This window comes from Barbus barbus (assembly GCF_936440315.1).
Source record: "Barbus barbus genome assembly, chromosome: 10".
Taxonomy (NCBI): Eukaryota; Metazoa; Chordata; class Actinopteri; order Cypriniformes; family Cyprinidae; genus Barbus; species Barbus barbus.
The window spans coordinates 13891645-13910186 of NC_136738.1; the positions used below are offsets into that span (position 1 = coordinate 13891645).

Sequence of the window (18542 nt, forward strand, 5' to 3'; positions counted from 1 at the left end):
CATCGCGAGTTACATACTACTATTTGAGCTACAGGAAAGCTACTGTAGTACTGACATGCCTCCTCCTCCTCCTGTGGACCCAGTGGAGGACAACATCTATCAAGTTCACTCCATCTTGGACTCTCGATGACAGGGCAGCACCCTCGTGCACTTAGTAGACTGGGAGGGATTCGGTCCAGAGGAACAATCCTGGGTCACACAAGATGATATCCTGAACCCCTCTTTGCTATCAGACTTCTATACCTCTTGTCCAGATTGTCCAGCCCCGAGAGGAAGGGGCTACCACAAATCGTCTTCCACCACAGTCATCTGGAGCTGTTCGTTGAGGAGGGGGTACTTTCATGGAGTCAAAATCATCAGCTCCAGATCCTCATGCCCTGCATGCCTGTCCCCATCACCTGAGTACTGATCCCTCACACCTGGCACTCCTCATTTGCACTCCCTATATCAGTTGGTTCATCACAATCCGTCACTCTCTGGTCTCGTCGTTCTATCAAGAACTGCTGCCTGACTCTGCCCCACTTTCAAACCTCTCTGCCAACCCGTCAGTCCATCTGCCCATCCTGCCCATCTGTATCCAGCTATATATTGTTTTATCTGTACCTGCATACCTGCCTAAAAAATCCTCTGTTGTTGTTATCTCATCTCTCTCTCCTTATGTTGTGTGACAAGATGAAGGCATGCTGCACTTTGTTTTGTCCTTTTTTTCTTTTTCTTCATATTGTTATATTGTTACTAATGATTTAAAAATGTATTTTGTGTTGTTTTTGTAAGAAGCAATCAGTGGTCAGTACATAAACATTTGAAACATACTTTGCAACAAATGCTGCCCCCCTCCCCTCCAAAAAAATATTTTCTCTATGTCATGCACAGACTGAATTAAACTAGTTTTAAATAAAAAATAAATAAATAAATATATGCATACATGAATGTACTTTGACTTCCATTAAATGATCTGCTGTCTGCAGCTCCTCTTCATTTTTTTCTTTCAGCTTTTGTCTAAGTAAAATCCAGAAACTAAACGTGTAAGAAACCTGCAAAGAATTAATTAGACTGTAAAACACATGGGAAAGTTACACATATGTCTATACAATTTTGATAACACTTTAGAATTCCGTTTCATCATTAACAAATAACTACACAAGAACAAAAAGTAACACAACATTAATATTTAGTAACTAATTTTTACTATAACACAAAACTCTGATTTACAAATTAGTAAGTAATAGCATTTAGCTGAATGAGGTCATTCATTATTAGCTAATAAGTAACTGCTATTTTTCAGACCTCCTAGAGGACTACTAAGAACTACTATCTACAGGTCCATAATTAGTCATAATTAATCATAATTAGTGGATTACCTTGATCTTCACTTGAAGATTCATTTCAAAGTGATTATACATTATGCATTGATTATAAACCTGCATATAGTAATATCTCGGGGAAGTATGAAAAACAGTAGTTATTGATTAGGTAATAGTAAACAATCATCTATTACTGTGTTATTACTTACTAATTTGTTATTATTAAAGTTTCTTGTAAGTTAATAGAAGTTACTGGAATGTTAATACTGTGTCACTCATTCGCTCCTGTGTATTCTAAAGTGTTACCAAAATAGGTATTAAAATACAATAAACATTGTTAAAGACAAGTGAAAAGCGTTACTAATCAGCTCATGAGTTAATGAATCTGAGTTAAATAAGTTAGGGCGACTACAGGAACAGTTTGAAAAATCTGCACAATTGTGGATAACCTGAGATCCAAGACTATGTAAGATACATAAGATACATGGAACATACTACCATGCCATTGCATTTTCAAACACTGACTGCTTTGTCACATAGTTATGTGCTCCTCATATCGGTCTGTCATTCACCCTATCACAGTTAATCTCATACACTCCACATTTATTTCATTTATGCTATTTAACAATTTCCACTGTCATATTTGTGAGAAAATCAGTTTGCCAGCTGTACAGCACTCAACTAATTTTTTTGATAGTTTTGCTATTATACTATATATTTTTAAAAGTTCACAATGTTGTTGCAGACAAAATATAACAAGAATAACAGCATACATCTATTTTCATTTAGTTAGACACTAACTATTAATAACTCAAAATGTTCTTCTTTGTCTCACATTATAATAGGAACAAAGTAGTTTTGACAGCATTCAGTCATTAAACTTGTGTGACATTTAAAGCTCCAATATATACTATTTTGATGTTATGGTGGCATGTTATTTATGAGAGTTTTCAAAATACACAGCTTCCAAATCATTTACTTTACCCAAGTACACATTGGTAAACCTATAACAATTAATTTTTCAAAGCAATCTGGATGGATTTAATGGGGAATTGACAACATGCATGTGACATTTCCGTATGCATGTCATGTCATATCCATACACAGGGAAAAGTTTCAGTTGTGTGTAACGTGAAGCTCAAAATTTGTTGTTACAATGAAGAAAACTGACCATAGATAATTAAAAATGGTAAAATTAGCCTACATGCAGTGTCAGTACCACAAGTGTGTATGGCCATTCAGTTCATACTTCTGTGGTTATTTGAATTTATGATTATAATTATTAATTTATGATTTGCTGTCTTTCTGAACCAAATAAATAAAAGCAATCTTTTTTTCTTTTTTTCCCCCCATTGCATCGTATTGTATTGAATTGCATTGTATTGAATCAAATAGAATCAAAATCAGGTTGCACTGCATTATAATAGGGGTGAATCGTATGGCATGGCATCAGTAGCTGCTTCATATGTATTTTTAATGTGTTGTAGCATTGCCTATGCATCAAGATGCGTAACATATCGGCCTCAGTTATGGAGATGCACATCCCTAATAGACATAGCTAATTGTGCAGCTCTACACTAAGAACTCTTTGTTAATCTCCATCACAAGATTTCATTTTTCATACCTTTGCAGCAAGGTGAACACAGGGTACTGGATAACCATAGACATCAAAGTCAATCAAGACATGGTTTGGTAAAGTAGGGAAAATGTCAATATGGTTAAGATGGAGTTGACTAATGAATGTAATCACTAGCAGCAATGTCCCATAGACAGCAAGGATTGGAGCACTTAGCATGGAGAACCGTCGCCGATCCTTCAACGTCCAGATTACACATGACCACACCAGTAACACTAATGTAAGCCATGAGTTATAGCTGATGCTCCATACCTGGATACATACAAAGAAAAACAAGCATATTAGCAGCATGAATGTAAGAACATAGTATGGATAGTGCATTAAAAGTGTCATAAAAGTAAGCCTAAAAGATTTTACAATTCATATGCACACAGACACAGAAATGTCTAAAGAAATTAATACCAGTTAGAAAACAAATTTCAGAAGATGAACAATTTTGAACTTGTTGAACAATTTAACTCACATACGAACAGAAGCTATTTAAACTAAAAAGTAAAGTAAAAAACCTAAATAATAAAATAAAGAATAAAAAACAAGCAAACAAAAAAGTATGACCAGACGTTCAGGAAACATGAGCTGCCAAATGCAATGTGCAGTAATGGCACATTATGAAGTGTGTATTTTTTAAATTGTAATTATTTAAATCATGTTGTAAAATACAACTACACAATCACATATACCATTCACAGTAAGCCTCGCCTTCCTAAATAATGTAAACGCCTGCTTTATTGGTTTAAGCAGTCTGGCAATACAACAATTGTTCAACCAATCGAAAAAGTTTGGTTTAAAAACAGTCACATGGGCAGAGGTGTAAAGTATTGGAGTAAATGTAACTAATTACTGTACTTGAGTATCTTTTCGGACACTTTTTAGTCTTACTGAGTATCAAAGATATTAGGAACTTTTACTCTCTACTTCACTACATTTTTGAATGAGTATCTGTACTCTTTACTCCACTACATTTGAAATGAGTGTTGCAGTTACACTATACATTTTGCTTGGCCCCTAGATTTCTGCAGCAGTTTATTTCAGCTACAAAAGAGGTGATACTGCCTACTACAGGGCACTGAAAGTACTATATCTTGTGCGTTTGCCCTTACTCACCCAAACTTGTCAACAAGGCTACTTCACGTGTATCTGAGCTCCTTAGCAAGTAGTTGTGAATCACAAGTTTTTTTATATATAACGACAAGACTGCAGCTGGCAATGAGGCTGAATCCCGCACATTCAGTGCAAGAAGACTTTGACTTTTTTATTTTATTTATTTATTTATTTTTAATAGTTTTTTATTATTATTAATTTAATAAATTAATTATTACTAGTACTATTAATTTAATTTTTTTATTAATTTATTTTTTTTGCAATTTTGAAGTGTTCGGTTTTATTTTGGTTTTAGATAATACATGTGATTGCTCTCCTCACAAATCAGCTCTTTCTTGTTTGTTACATGTTCTCTTTGCCTTGTCTTAGACTTTTATGTCACTTCCCATGGTGTTTGTAGTTAGCTTATGTCTTATCATGTTCAGCTAATTAGCCTCCTGTATATACAGTGCCCTCCAAAAGAACTGAAACAGTAAAGACAAAATTGCTCTGTTGGCTGAGTCAAGACATTTACAAATATGATTAAAATATGAATATGAGACAAAACTACAGAATGTCACATTTTATTATTGGGTGATTCAACACATAGATGTTTTACCAGCTAAGAAGATCAGCACTTTTAGAGTTTCATCCCCCTATCTGATGTGAGCATAAGTATTGGAACAGTTGCCTCACAGGTCTTTCTAAGTGATCAGCTGTGTCCTGATGCATTAATTCTTCAGATATTAAAAGCAGGGAATGTGTCTTATCAGTTATATCAATTACTTCTGCATTCTGAATCCTGCAATCGATGATGACACACAAACCAGCATGAAGATGAGGGAGCTGACTTTGAGAGAAAAGCAAGCAATTTGGATGCTAAATGAAAAGAGGAAGTCAATTATAGCTATAGCAAAAACAAAGGGCATGGAGAAATCAAGAGTTTGGAAACCACCAGCAACCAACAACGACCTGATCGGCTGAGAAAACAACAGTAGTTGATGACAGACAAATCATAAAAGCTGTGAAAATGAACCCTAAAAGATGTGTCTGTAAAATCACCAACAACTTCCAGAAAGCTGGGGTGATGCTCTGACAATCTACTGTCCTCAGGAGACTTTGACACAGAATTACAGATGCTACACAGCAAGATGCAAACCTCTGACCAGCACCAAAAATAGAAAGGCAAGATTGGAGTTTGCAAAAAAGCACAAAGGTGAGCCAGAAGAGTTTTATTTAAGTGATGGGAAAGCAAAAATGTGGAGAAAAAAAGGGAACTGCAAATGATCCCAAGCATACAGCCTCATCTGTAAAGCATGGTTGGGGCGGTGTCATGGCATGGGCATGTATGGCTGCCTCTGGAACAGGCCCTGTCAACTTTACTGATGACTTAATGTATGATGACAGTAGCAGAATGAATTTGGAAGGGTACAAAACCATCTTGCTTACCAATATTCAAGAAAATGCCACCAGATTCAGTGGGAAGTGCTTCATAATGCATCAGGACAATGACCCAAAACACCCTGCCAGTTCAGTCAAGGAATTTATAAGGGCAAAGAAATGGAAAGTCTTAGATTGCCCAAGTCAATCTCCAGATTTAAATCTAATTGAACATGAATTCACCAGCTGAAGAGGAGAGTAAAGGCAGAAACTCCCCAAAACAAGCAACAATTGGAATTGGCTGCATTAAAGGCTGGGAAAAGTATTTCAAAGGATGAGACCTAGAGTGATGTCTATGGGTCACAGACTCACTGCTGTGATTGTGTGCAAGGGATCTGCAACTAAATAATAGCTTTTAATCTTTTATATCTGCCTTATGTTCAACTGTCCCAATACTTATGCTCACATCAATGAGTGGGACGAACTCTAAAAGTGCTGTTCTTTATATTTGGTAAAACATGTATGTGTTGAAACGGCTAATAATAAAATGTGACATTCTGTAGTTTTGTCTCATATTCATCTTTTAATCATATTTGCAAATGTCTTGACTCCACAGCCAACAGAGCAATTTTTTCTTTACTATTGCAACACTTATGGAGTGGACTGTACATAGACCTAGTGTTTCTTTAGTTCTTTGTGAGTTGTTGAATGTAATGGTTGTCTGTTTGCCCGTAATTCTGTTATTTGTTTCCTTTAGTTTTTGGCTTATTATTTGTTCTAGTTTATCCATGAAATCCCTGCATATAGATCCTTGCCTCTGCCTGTTTTTCCCAGCTTCTCCACAACGTTACAGTTTTTGACTGTTTGAGCCTATATTTAGTATAAGTAAAATACTTAAGTACTGCTAAAATAAGATACTCTAAGACTTTTACTAAAGTTGTTTTGGAATTGGTGACTTGTAACTTGTAGTGGAGTAACTTTCACTGTAAGGTATCTGTACTTTTACTCAAGTATGGTTTTCAGGTACTCTTTGCACCTCTACACATGGGTGACTTCATGAAGGCCTGTGCAGATCAACAGGTGCCTACCTTAATGCAAAGTGTGCCAGTAATAAATTTTGTGAGACTTTTGTCAATGCTACCACCTTATTATTATGTATGTCATCAAAGAACTGCTAGATCAAGATGAGAACAGGGCTGCATTTCCCAAAAGCATTGTAACCATCATAGAACCATTGCCACCATGATGCTTTGCAAAAAGCGGGTTATGTGAGAAACTATAGGGGCGAAACTATAGAAAATATAGGGCTGGGCAAGTTAACGCGTTATTATCGCGTTAACGCTTTAATTAATGCCAACAATTATGTTATCGTGCTTTAATGCAGTTTTTATTATTATTATTACTATTATTATTATTTTGAAAGTCTGTTGCTCACTGGCTCTGAATACACATACAGACAAACCATGGGTCACAGGAGGGGTGGGATGTTGATCAGTACTGGCTTGGGATGGGCGTTATCATGAGTCTCAACCAATGAGAGCATTTAGAGTTGGCCTAAAGACTGCAGCAGCGCTCACAGTGCTCCCGATAAAATTATTTAGTCTAAACATCAACATTAACAAACCACTGTTCACTGTTATTTTTAACAGAAAAGCAAGCATGTGCTGCTGTGTGCATGCCATGGCTCCATTTATTATCACTAAAAAGCTGACCTCAGTTCATCGCAATCTCATTTTAAGTTATTTGGTTTTCACTCTTTACTCTTTTGAAGTTAAAGAACTGAGAGGTTGGGTGTAAAGGTAGCGAGCAAGGACAACTTTGCACAGGAAAAAGAGGAAGTTTAAACATATCGAGAAAAATGTTGAAAGTAAAGGTTTATCTGATATTATCTGTTAATAAAAGTAGAATTATTCTTATTTTAAGAAAGGGGGTAAATAAGTATATGAAAATAATAAATTTTTGAACAGAAAACTTTTAAACTGTATTCTTTTTGAAACATCTATACTTCAATCACAAAGTAACAAACATTATATTACCATTGTGATGATAAGAACAATTAAATAGCTCTGTTTCATTATGAACTGTCCAAGCTGGTTTAAAGCAGTGGGTCCTGGTGCATCAGTAGATGATAGAGAATCCACATCATTCAATATTTCTTTCCCTCCGCCACAGTTTTCCTTCTTCGCAGTATATTCTGTGCATGAGGTTAAAACACAAGCACACAGTGAGATTCTTAAATTTGAACAAAATAATAAAAAGGCATGAACAGTAAATCAAGGATGTCAAAGTTAGCTCCTGGGGGGCCACAGCCACAGTCCCACCATATCATAATTTCTGTAATTACTGTTCAAAATTACAGTACATGACATTCAGTTCGGAGCTGCCCACGTCCTCAGACTTTGAATTATGTGTTTCTATGGCAACAATATTAACACAAAAACATTCACATGTTCATAGAAATCGTAATTACAACTTGTAGGCGGGGAATGTTCTGAGTGCAAAGACTTTGCTGTACCACCTGAATTTCAAACAGAGCAGTGTGACAGTCAATCGCCATTTATGGATATTATAGAAATTAATGAGAAGTGTTGTAAATTAAATCCTACCTGTCGCAAAACATCTGTGACTTCTCTTATAAAATGGCTTCTTTTTTTGGTGTAAACTCTAAAAATAGTTCAATCCAAAACCTGTTTATGGACAAACAAGTTGGATATTAGCCGCTAGGCTGTCGATTTGTTAAAGAGTAGCTGCTTTCTCAGCATAGTGAAGCCTCTCCTCCATTGACATCCATTCAAAAATGGCCTCTGGTCTCCTTCCCTGCGTACTGCCAAAGTGGCAGTGTTAGCATTAGCAATTACACTTTTTTGGCTAAAGGTTGCAGGCTTGCCTTCCAGTTGTTGTTTTGTTGTTGTTGTTGTTGTTGGAAAGCTAAAGTAAAATGTAATGCATTATTATCTACAAATCATGGTTATTACAACATGCAACTTTAAGGTCTAACTGAAGAGTTCCAATGCAAAAGACTCTAAAAGCCATCTTGGTAAAAAATTAGATAACGATACTGAGTGAATGCTCTCCACACATAGTATATGTTCATCAAGTACTTTTACTTCAAATGCGCTAAATCCCAGCCTCAGCCCATTCAGAGGTACCAGTACTTACATAGAAACCTATACAGTAGCCAGAAAGAAATGTTAATTTTAAAGCAAAACATCAGACGTACTTAGGCCCAGTCCACACGGAGTGTCCACGCGTATAGTTGTATAGATATAAATTTTGTATCGTATATGTGTTTCGCTAAAGTGAAAACGCTATTTTTTAAAACTGGGTCCCAGAGTGGATAAATCTGAAAATGACGCCCTTGCGTTTTTGTATGTACAGCCAATCTGTATATTTTCTGAAACGATGATGTCATCAACCCACATCTCGCCCCCTAGTCAGTCACCCCTACGTCACGTAACAGTAACAAAAACATGAACAAACACTGAACGATTGTCTTTTTATTAACTAACATTAACACAGATTAATAAATGTATTGTTCAATGTTCGTTTGTATACCGCGTGCAAGATTTAGGCGCATAGTCCAAGTCTTCTTCTCTGTTTTTAGTGTATCTCTGTGGCAGAATTACAGCGTCACATGCTGGTCTGGCATGTATACTGCATCGTTTTGTGTCGGTTTCGTGGTTTCATGTGTGCGCACATATTTTTTGAGACAAGGGGGAAAAAAAAGATTGGATAGGGAAAGCTCTGGCTTTGTGTGGACGTAGCCTTAGAGGCTTTTGCATCTGAATTCTTCAACTCTAATTAAATACACCTGAACCAGCTAATTAAAGCCTTCAGTTACTTGAAAAATAAAGGTGTGGCCATCCCGGAGCTGAGTTTGACATCCTTGGTGTAACTTATATATTTAGGGGTTTGCAGTTAAGCCATTATATGTATATGTATCTATAACTGTTGCAATGACAAAACTATATGTAGCTCAGCTGATCCATCTTCCAACTATTCACTAGTCACTTTTCACATTTATCAGATATATTTAAATTCACCTCAGATTCACCTCAGCCCAGTGTTATTTTAGTGTCAATAAGACAGTTATAGATTTTTTGGTAACACTTTATAATAATGTCCAGTTATAAGTAATTTATAAGTGATTAGTTAATTATTAACTAATCGTTTACCAAACATTCATAAGCAATTAATAAGTGATATGCTAACAATTTGTGTATGTTTTGTTAATTCATTTAAAAGTCATTTACAAGTAATTAGCTAATGATGAACTAATCATTTACAAAACATGACTATGCATTCATAGATGATTAATAATTGATATGTTAATATTTTTATCTATGTTTTGTAGAATAAGTTTTGAATCATTTACAAGTGATTAGATGATGATGAACTAATCATTTACAAAACATAACTATACATTCACAAATGATTAAGTATATGCTAACAATTTATAAATCTGTCATAAGTTATCTTTAAATATAGCATCATGAAATAATCAAACAGATCCTTAATGGTTAATAGTTAATAGTTAATATATTATTAATCACTTATAGATCATTGAAATGTCAACATTGTACTATTATCTCAATAAACATTATAAATCATTTACAAAGCTTTCTGCATCCCCTAATCTAAAGTGTAAACTAATCATCAGTTGTAAATGTTTTACAAACTTTATGGTTTCCAGTCGTGTGTGCGTAAATATATATATATATATATATATATATATATATATTCACAAACAACCTGTAACCTGGAAGGTTTGTAAAGCATTTACAACTGATGAGTAGTTTACACTTTAGATTAGGGGATGCAGAAAGCTTTGTAAATGATTTATAATGTTTATTGAGATAATAGTACAATGTTGACATTTCAATGATTTATAAGTGATTAATAATATATTAACTAGTAACTATTAACCATTAAGGATGTGTTTAATTATTTCATGATGCTATTTATAAAGATAATTTATGACAGATTTATAAATCGTTAGCATATTACTTAATCATTTGTGAATGTATAGTCATGTTTTGTAAATGATTAGTTCATCATTAGCTAATTACTTGTAAATGACTTTTAAATGAATTAACAAAACATACACAAATTGTTAGCATATCACTTATTAATCGCTTATGAATGTTTTGTAAATGATTAGTTAATCATTAACTAATCACTTATAAATGACTTATAACTGGACGTTATTATAAAGTGTTACCGATTTTTTTATAGTTTGAATAAGTTTTGTATTTTTTTATTTTTATATGTATGTATGTGTGTGTGTGTGTGTGTGTGTGTGTGTGTATAATTAATTTAGTTTTGTTATTTAAAATTAAAGCTTTAGTTATTTTAGTACACCAGGTTCAAGAAGTGGTACCTTTTGTAGAAAATTATATATTCTAGCCCCACATAAAGACACTATCAGGTAATAAGTAAATATATTAGAATTATTTCTGAAGGATCATAACAGCTGATGAAAATTCTGATTTGCATCACTGAATTAAATTATATTTGAAAGTATATTAATTATATATTAAATATGTAATATATAGGCCTATATAGAGGTGCATTTCAGAAAATTTGAATATGGTGAAAAAGTTAATTTTTCTTGTAACTTATTTCAAAAAGTGAAACTTTCATATTTTAGATTCATTACATGTAAAGTAAAACACTTCAAAAGTTTTTGGTTTTAATTTTGATGATTAGAGCTTACAGCTAATGAAAGTCAAAAATCAGTATCTCAAAATATTAGAATATTTACATTTGATTTTCAATAAATTCCCATCCATACAGTATAAATTCTGGGTATCTCTTGTTCTTTGAAACCACAATAATGGGGAACACTGCTGACTTGGCAATGGTCCAGAAGATGATCATTGACACCCTCCACAAAGAGGGTAAGTCACAGAGGGTCATTACTGAAAGGGCTGCCTGTTTAAGGAGTGCTGTATCAAAGCATATTAAAAGCAAAGTTGACTGGAAGGAAGAAATTGGGTAGGAAAATGTTCACAAGCAACAGGGATGACTGCAAGCTTGAGAATACTTTCAAGCAAAGCCGATTCAAACACTTTGGAGTGCTTCACAAGGAGTGAACTGAAGCTGGAGTCACCACGCTCAGACATCTTCAGGAGAAAATGTCCTGAGGCTGGTGCGCCCAGGACCGTGGGGGTGTGTCCCCCCGGGGAAGGGCGCGTAAAGTTCCAACAAGGAGTAGAGGCTCCTTCCTGGCATTGAGATGTAATCCTAGCTCATCTCAAATCTCTGGGGTTGAGACTCAACGCCAAGAAAATTGTTCTCTCTCCTTCTCAGAGGACAACGTATTTGGCGCATGTATGGGATTAGATCACGATGCGGACACAGCTGTCTCTTGCACGCGTCGAATCCATTTTAAACACCCTAAAGAACATCAAGCTAGCACAGAGAGTTACTGTTCATTACCTTCAGAGGGTCCTAGGTCTCATGGCAGCTGCATCTACGGTGATATCCTTGGGCCTCCTGCACATGAGATCATTTAAGTTGTGGCTCAGAGCCAGGGGATTTCATCCAAGGGCCAATCCCCAGACGCAAATAAGGGTTATGTGCCTGAAATACTTCCTCCAGCAGTTAAGAGGCTACCATGTCCTAGAGTGGGTGGACAACATTGTGGTAGTCTCATACATAAATCATCAGGGCAGACTGCATTCGCACCGCCTGAACAGGCTAGCGCAGCAGGTTCTGTTTTGGGCAGAGGACAAGTTCCTGTCCCTCAGGGTGATTTACATCCCCGGGCATATGAATGTGGGAGCAGACTTGCTGTCCAGACAAGCTGTGACACACGGGTAATGGAAACTGCATCCCGAAGTAGTCAGTCAAATCTGGGAAAGATTTTATGAAGCAGGGGTGGACCTCTTTGCTTCACAGGAGACAGCACAATATCCCCTCCACTTCTCTCTGACTCCTCCAGCTCCCCTGGGTCTGAATGCCATGGCCCATACGTGGCCCAGATGGGGTCATTATGCATTTCCCCTAATCTCTCTGCTCCCGGGAGAGTCCTGGACAAGGTTCGTCAACAGGGGTCTCGCCTCTTACTGATAGGTACCCGTTGGTCAACCAGAGTATGGTTTGCGGATCTAATATTCCTCCTCGACGGCTCGCCGTGGGCGATTCCGGTCAGGAGAGATGTCCTATCTCAGGCGCATGGGACAGTATTCCATCCTCGGCCAAGGTCTGGAACCTTCATGTCTGGCCCCTGAGGGAAACCAACTAAGAGATGCTGGGCTTCCAGCCGACATAATAGAGACTATTCTAAGTGCTAGGTCTCCCTCCACTAGAAGTTATGCCCTCAAATGGCGCATTTTTGAAAACTGGTGTATGGCACACCATGCAGACCCAGTTCACTGCCAAGTTGTTTCAGTGCTGGAGTTTCTGCAAGAGAAACTGTCCTCAGGCACATGTCCTGGTACTCTCAGAGTCTATGTGGCCACCATTTCGGCTTGCCATGTTCTGATTGATGGGGTTTCTGTGGGAAAGCGCCCTCTAGTCTTCATTCGAGGAGCTAATCAGTTAAGGCCGCCCACGAGAGCGACAGTCCCTTCATGGGACTTAGCCATTGTGCTCGAGGGTCTGGTTGGGACCCCTTTCGAACCACTGGAGTCAGCGCCTATCAGGTTTATGACTCTAAAGATGTTTTTTAAAGACCATTACTTCTCTGAAGAGAATTGGGGATTTGCAGGCTCTGTCAATCTTGCCATCCTGCCTAGACTTTGCCCCTGAGCTGGTCAAAGTTATTTTGCATCCTCACCCTAATTATCTTCCGAAAGTTCCATTCTCGACCATAAATCCGGTCGTTCTTGAAGCCCTCTGTCCTCCGCCGTTCACGACAACGGAGCAAGAAAGACTTCACTTACTGTGGCCAGTACGTGCTCTTCAGATCTACGTCCACCGCACTACCCAGTGGCGTAAGTCGGAGCAGCTTTTCATATGCTATGGGGGCCTCAACCGGGGGGCGGCTGCCACTAAGCATACTATATCACATTGGGTGAGGGATGCTATTGCCCTAGACTATGAGGTGCGTGGTCAAGCTTTGCCTCTAGGAGTTAGGGCCCATTCAACCAGGGGTGTTGCATCTTCTATGGCTTTGGCAAGAGGTGTCCCCTTGCAGCAAGTGTGTGATGAGGCAGGCCTCTCCGCACACATTTTTCAGATTCTATAGTTTGGATGTCCATGTTACTCCGGGCTCGCATGTCCTTGAGTCAACATCCTAGAGTCATGTCTGAGACCTCTTCAATGCTTGTGCGCACACACTACACAACCTTGATGGGTCCAGACACTTCCAGTGCGGCGGCGTTAGTATTCTCATTCCCATAAGCATTTGATAAGCAGCATCGAGAGAAGCTTTAGAAAGGGAACATCTCGGGTTACCCTGTTCCCTAAAAAAGCGGGAACGAGATGCTGCGCCTCCGCACTGCCACACTGTAGGTGTGCCTGGACGTCCTTTCAGACAAAGGTGTAACCTGAGGATGTGTCCGTGTCACGTCTATTTATAACCTCACAGGTGCATGTAATCATGACGTCACCCAACGAGGTTATTTAAGACAATTCTTGGCATGCTTGACACGTGCTTCACAACCGGTCGAACAAACAATGTTCTCGTAAGCTTTTGATATGCAGCATATCGTTCCCGCTTTTCAGGGAACAGGGTTACATTCAAGTAACCCAAGTTCAAGTTCGTTTTATTTGCATAGCACATTTACAACAGCCACCTGGCTGACAAAAGTGCTTTACAGAGGAGCAAGATTATACACATACACAGAAAACAGACCAGACAAAAATTTAATACAACCCGTTTAAAAAAAAAAAAAAAAAAAAAATGGCCATATCACAGTAGTCCATACACTAAGGAAAACAAATATGTTTTTAGCAGGGACTTAAAAACAGACAGCGAAGGGGCCATTGTAATCTCTAGAGGCAGGGCATTCCAAAGTCGAGGCCCTGCCACTGCAAATGAATGCTCACCTCTACGCTTAAGCCTAACGTGAGGGACTACCAACAAAGCCTGGTCACAGGATCATAGGCTTCTGGACGTAGTGTAGAGATGAAGAAGTTCAGAGAGGTAGACAGGGGCTAGGTTGTGTAGGGATTTATATACAAAGAAGACTATTTTAAAGTCTATTCTCTGACAACCGGGAACCAGTGTAAGGATTTAAGAACTGGAGTGATGTGTTCATGTTTACGACACTTTAAAAGAAGTCTGGCCGCAGCTTTTTGAACAAGCTGAAGACGTGCAATTTGACACTTAGATATACCGCAGTATAAAGAATTGCAGTAATCTAGACGAGACGTAACAAAAGCGTGAACAGCCATTTCTAGAGTTTTAGGAGTGATAAAATATTTAATTTTGGACAGTAAGCGAAGCTGATAAAAACTGGATCCGATAACAGAAGAAATATGTTTATCAAATTTTAAATGCTGGTCAAAAAGAGCTCCTAGGTTCCGTACCCGTGAGGATCTAAAAACGGATAAACTTTCTAACTCAGGGCTTATACACTGAGAGTTCTCATTGGGACCGAAAACAATTACCTCGGTCTTGTCTTCATTTAGGAAGAGGAAATTTTAGTTTAGCCATGATTTAACCTCCTCTAGACATTGCAGAAGAGAAGTAATCGCAGTGGAATTTTTTCTTTTGATTGGTAAATAGATATGAGTATCATCTGCATAGAAATGAAAAGACACGCCATGTTTACGTAGATTAGAGCCCAGAGGTAGCATGTAGAGAGAAAATAGAGAGGGAGCTAAAATAGAGCCTTGTGGAAGGCCACAGGTCAGAGGATCAGGGGAAGAGGTAAAATTACCCAGCTTCACTAAAAACTTTCTGCCATACAGGTATGACTGAAACCAATTCAGGACGTTAGCTTTTAGACCTACACAAAACTACAATCTAGATAAGAGTGAGGAGTGGTCTATGGTATCAAAAGCAGCCGATAAATCTAGAAGAATAAGAACCACAGAGTCTCCGGAATCAGTAGAGAGATAAATATTATTTAACACTCTCAACAGAGCGGACTCAGTGCTGTGAGCAGACTTAAAACCAGATTGAAAAACCTCATAAATACAATTACTTGACAGAAAACGCTGAAGTTGATTCAGCACAATTTTCTCCAAAACCATTGAAATGAAAGGTAAGACAGAAATTGGCTGAATATTTTTTAGGACAGAGGAATCCAGTGAAGGCTTCTTGAGCAGAGGAGTGACCGTAGCGACTTTAAGACTGGCAGGAACAGAGCCAGTTTGGAGACACTTCGAAAAAACCAAACCTGGCCCAATCGAATTGATAATTAATTTTAAAATCTTGGGGGAATGATATCGCTAGAACAGAATGAAGTTTTAAGCTTGCCAATCACCTCCTTCAATTCCTGGAGATTGATAGGTTCAAAAGCATCGAAAATGGCAGAGGCATGACATGATTGGAGAGACAGTTAAAGTTAAATTGGGGCAGACGCTAAGTCTTATGTTAGTAATTTTGTCACTGAAATATCTCAAGAAGCTTTCACAGAAAGTAACAGAGGCAACAGGCAAAGTGTTAACGGAAGGATTAGTAACAGATTGAATAATTGAAAACAAAACCATAGGTTTAGAGTGATTAGTTTCAATTAGATTAGAAAAATATGCAGCTTTCACAGACATAGCTGCAGTCTGGTAAGATGTAAGAGAGTCTCTGAACATTTGAAGTGAGATATGCAGCCTGTCCTTTTTCCATTTTCGTTCTGCCTTTCTACAATTTTGTTTTAGGAGACGGGTGTCAGAGTTATGCCACAGTTCAGATTTTGGTTTGTGCTTGTGAGGCTTAAGGGGAGCAGTTGCATTTGCTACCTTAAGCCAGGCAGAATTCATGAGGCTAAGATGTTGATCAGCATCCAAGTCAGATAATGGTTGATCCAAGTGCAACTGTGAGCAGCATTCAGCGAAGCACAAGTTGAAATGTGTGCTAAACTGAGGAGAGTACAACCGAGACGGAATTACAGGTGTAGTAGAAAAATGAGAGAGATCTCGAAGAGTCAGTGAAAATAGTATGGGCTTATGGTCCGAGATCATAAAATCTGAGAGCACAACATCAGTCACATCAAGCCCATAAGACAGTACAAGATCCAACGTATTGCCCTGAATATGAGTAGAGTCACTGATCCACTGAGATAGATTAAAAGCGTCTATAAGATTAAGAAAGTCATGTGATAGGGAGTTTGACGGACAGCAGACATGGATATTAAAATCGCCCACCAATAGAAAGCGATCGTAATTGGTGGGAATATTGCCGACCAGTTCAGTGAAATGCTGTATAAAGTCCTTAGAAGAGTGCGGAGGACGGTAGATCACCCCTAAACATACAGGACCATTCCAGTCTAACTGAAGAAACTGAGCTTCAAAACTGGAAAAAGCCATTACAGGGACCAATCAACAGCGTGCAGAGAGAGAGTTCTTTAAAATTGTTACTATCCCACCTCCGCATCCACTCAGACGAGGAGTTAAAAAATGTACAGTCAGAAGGGATCAGATCAGCAAAAGGAGTTAGATCACCAACCTTTATCCAGGATTCCGTGATGAACATAAAATCCAAGTTGTGAGATGAGTAGAAGTCGTTTAAAAAAAAAGGTATTATTCACCAAGGAGTGGGCATTTAATGCCATCTTCGGTGAAAAAATAATAACAGGAGATGAGGACGCTCTTTTCAGTGAGTGCAGATAACCGTGAGTAACTCCCCGTCTTCGAGAGCCGAGGCCGATTCGGTGGAGACCGGCACGAGAAACAGGATTCGGGTGCAGGGGTAGAACAGGACGAAGCCACCTGTAGATCAAGTCCAGCGGGTGCCAGGTAGCAGAGCCGCCGTGAAACGATTCATGGGAAGGATCTGAGAGAAAGCCAGCCCGAAGATTAGCTTTCAGCTTCACGAGGTATCCTCCGCGGCTGCCTCATTTCCTCCTACACTTTCTCCGCGGGATGTTGAGGGGCCACCGGCAAATACAATCTGGGATAACCATTCGGAACGACTCATTAGTATTGTCAAAGGAGCAGTCCACATCCGAAGTGTAAGAGTTTATGAGTGTGTCCACAACAGAGTTGCGGATATCCAAGAGTGCTTGGCGGTCGTAGATTAAAAGCGTGCAGCAGTTTAGAGACAGAGTAGACAACCAGACAAGCAAACACGAGAGCAGCAGACGGCATGCCAAATACACAGGCGCCATCTTGGATTCATCATGCTCCCGAGACGAATCTCACCTAAGTCTCCTGAGCTTAGGAAAAGCAACCATTTTTCCTATGGGACTGTTGTGTTTCACTGCTGTCAGGTATGCATTTATTTTTTTTATTTTCAAATTTGTAATTGTGTAAACACATTGTGCTCATAGAACACACATTAAAGTTGTTTGTGCTAATACATGTACACACTAAATTGCATGTTTGACTATGTTGAATTTGTTTGCCTCCTTTGTGGAACACTCCCATATTGTTGCGATAGACCAGACTGGGTTGGATCCATTCGAAGCTTTTATTAAGATTGGTCAAACAGGCAGGGTCAATCACCAGCAAACTGAGCAATAGAGGCAAGGCAGAGACAAGAGTCGAGAAAACAGGCGGAAGGTCGAGGCAGGCAGCGAGAATCAAAAGTCCAATAAACAAATCCAAGTCGGGGCAGGCAGAGAACAATCAGCAACGATACACAGTCCAGGGTCGAGAGGTATAAAACAAACACGGGTAATAATGCTCAGAAATGACAGCCGGGGCACATCAAGACTTTGCAATGAGGTGCAGTGTGTGAATGGCTTTTATGTGTGTGTGTTAATGAGATGCAGGTGTGGAGTGGAATCAGTCCCAGGTATGAGGCATGATGGGAATTGTAGTCTGAGGTGGCGTGCAACAGTTAGTGTAGTGCAAGAGTTCATGTGGTGAGCGAGTGACCTCTGGTGGTGAGTTAATGGAAGTTCATGGCCGGATTCATGACACATATAGCTGCAGTAATCCATGTGCAGGAGCATAGAATTGCCATGTGGCTACAATGTGATTCACTATTGCATTATCATTTCTGAATTCACTTCTAATTGTTCAATTATGTAATTAACATGATGCAATCTTGCCTGACAAATAACATTTTATATTTGATTTATTCTGAA

At 38.5% G+C, this 18542-nt stretch overlaps 1 protein-coding gene across 1 annotated transcript in view; it reads right to left on the reverse strand.

The window, feature by feature from the left end:
• Positions 1–18542, reverse strand: part of LOC306875608 (piezo-type mechanosensitive ion channel component 2) — a gene marked incomplete at both ends in the record, with an annotated part of 550584 nt that overhangs the window by 421070 nt on the left and 110972 nt on the right. The window contains 3 exon segments of the mRNA XM_079426295.1: positions 926–1034; positions 2929–3192; positions 7437–7594. Of these exon segments, the coding sequence (XP_079282421.1) occupies positions 926–1034; positions 2929–3192; positions 7437–7594 (531 nt within the window).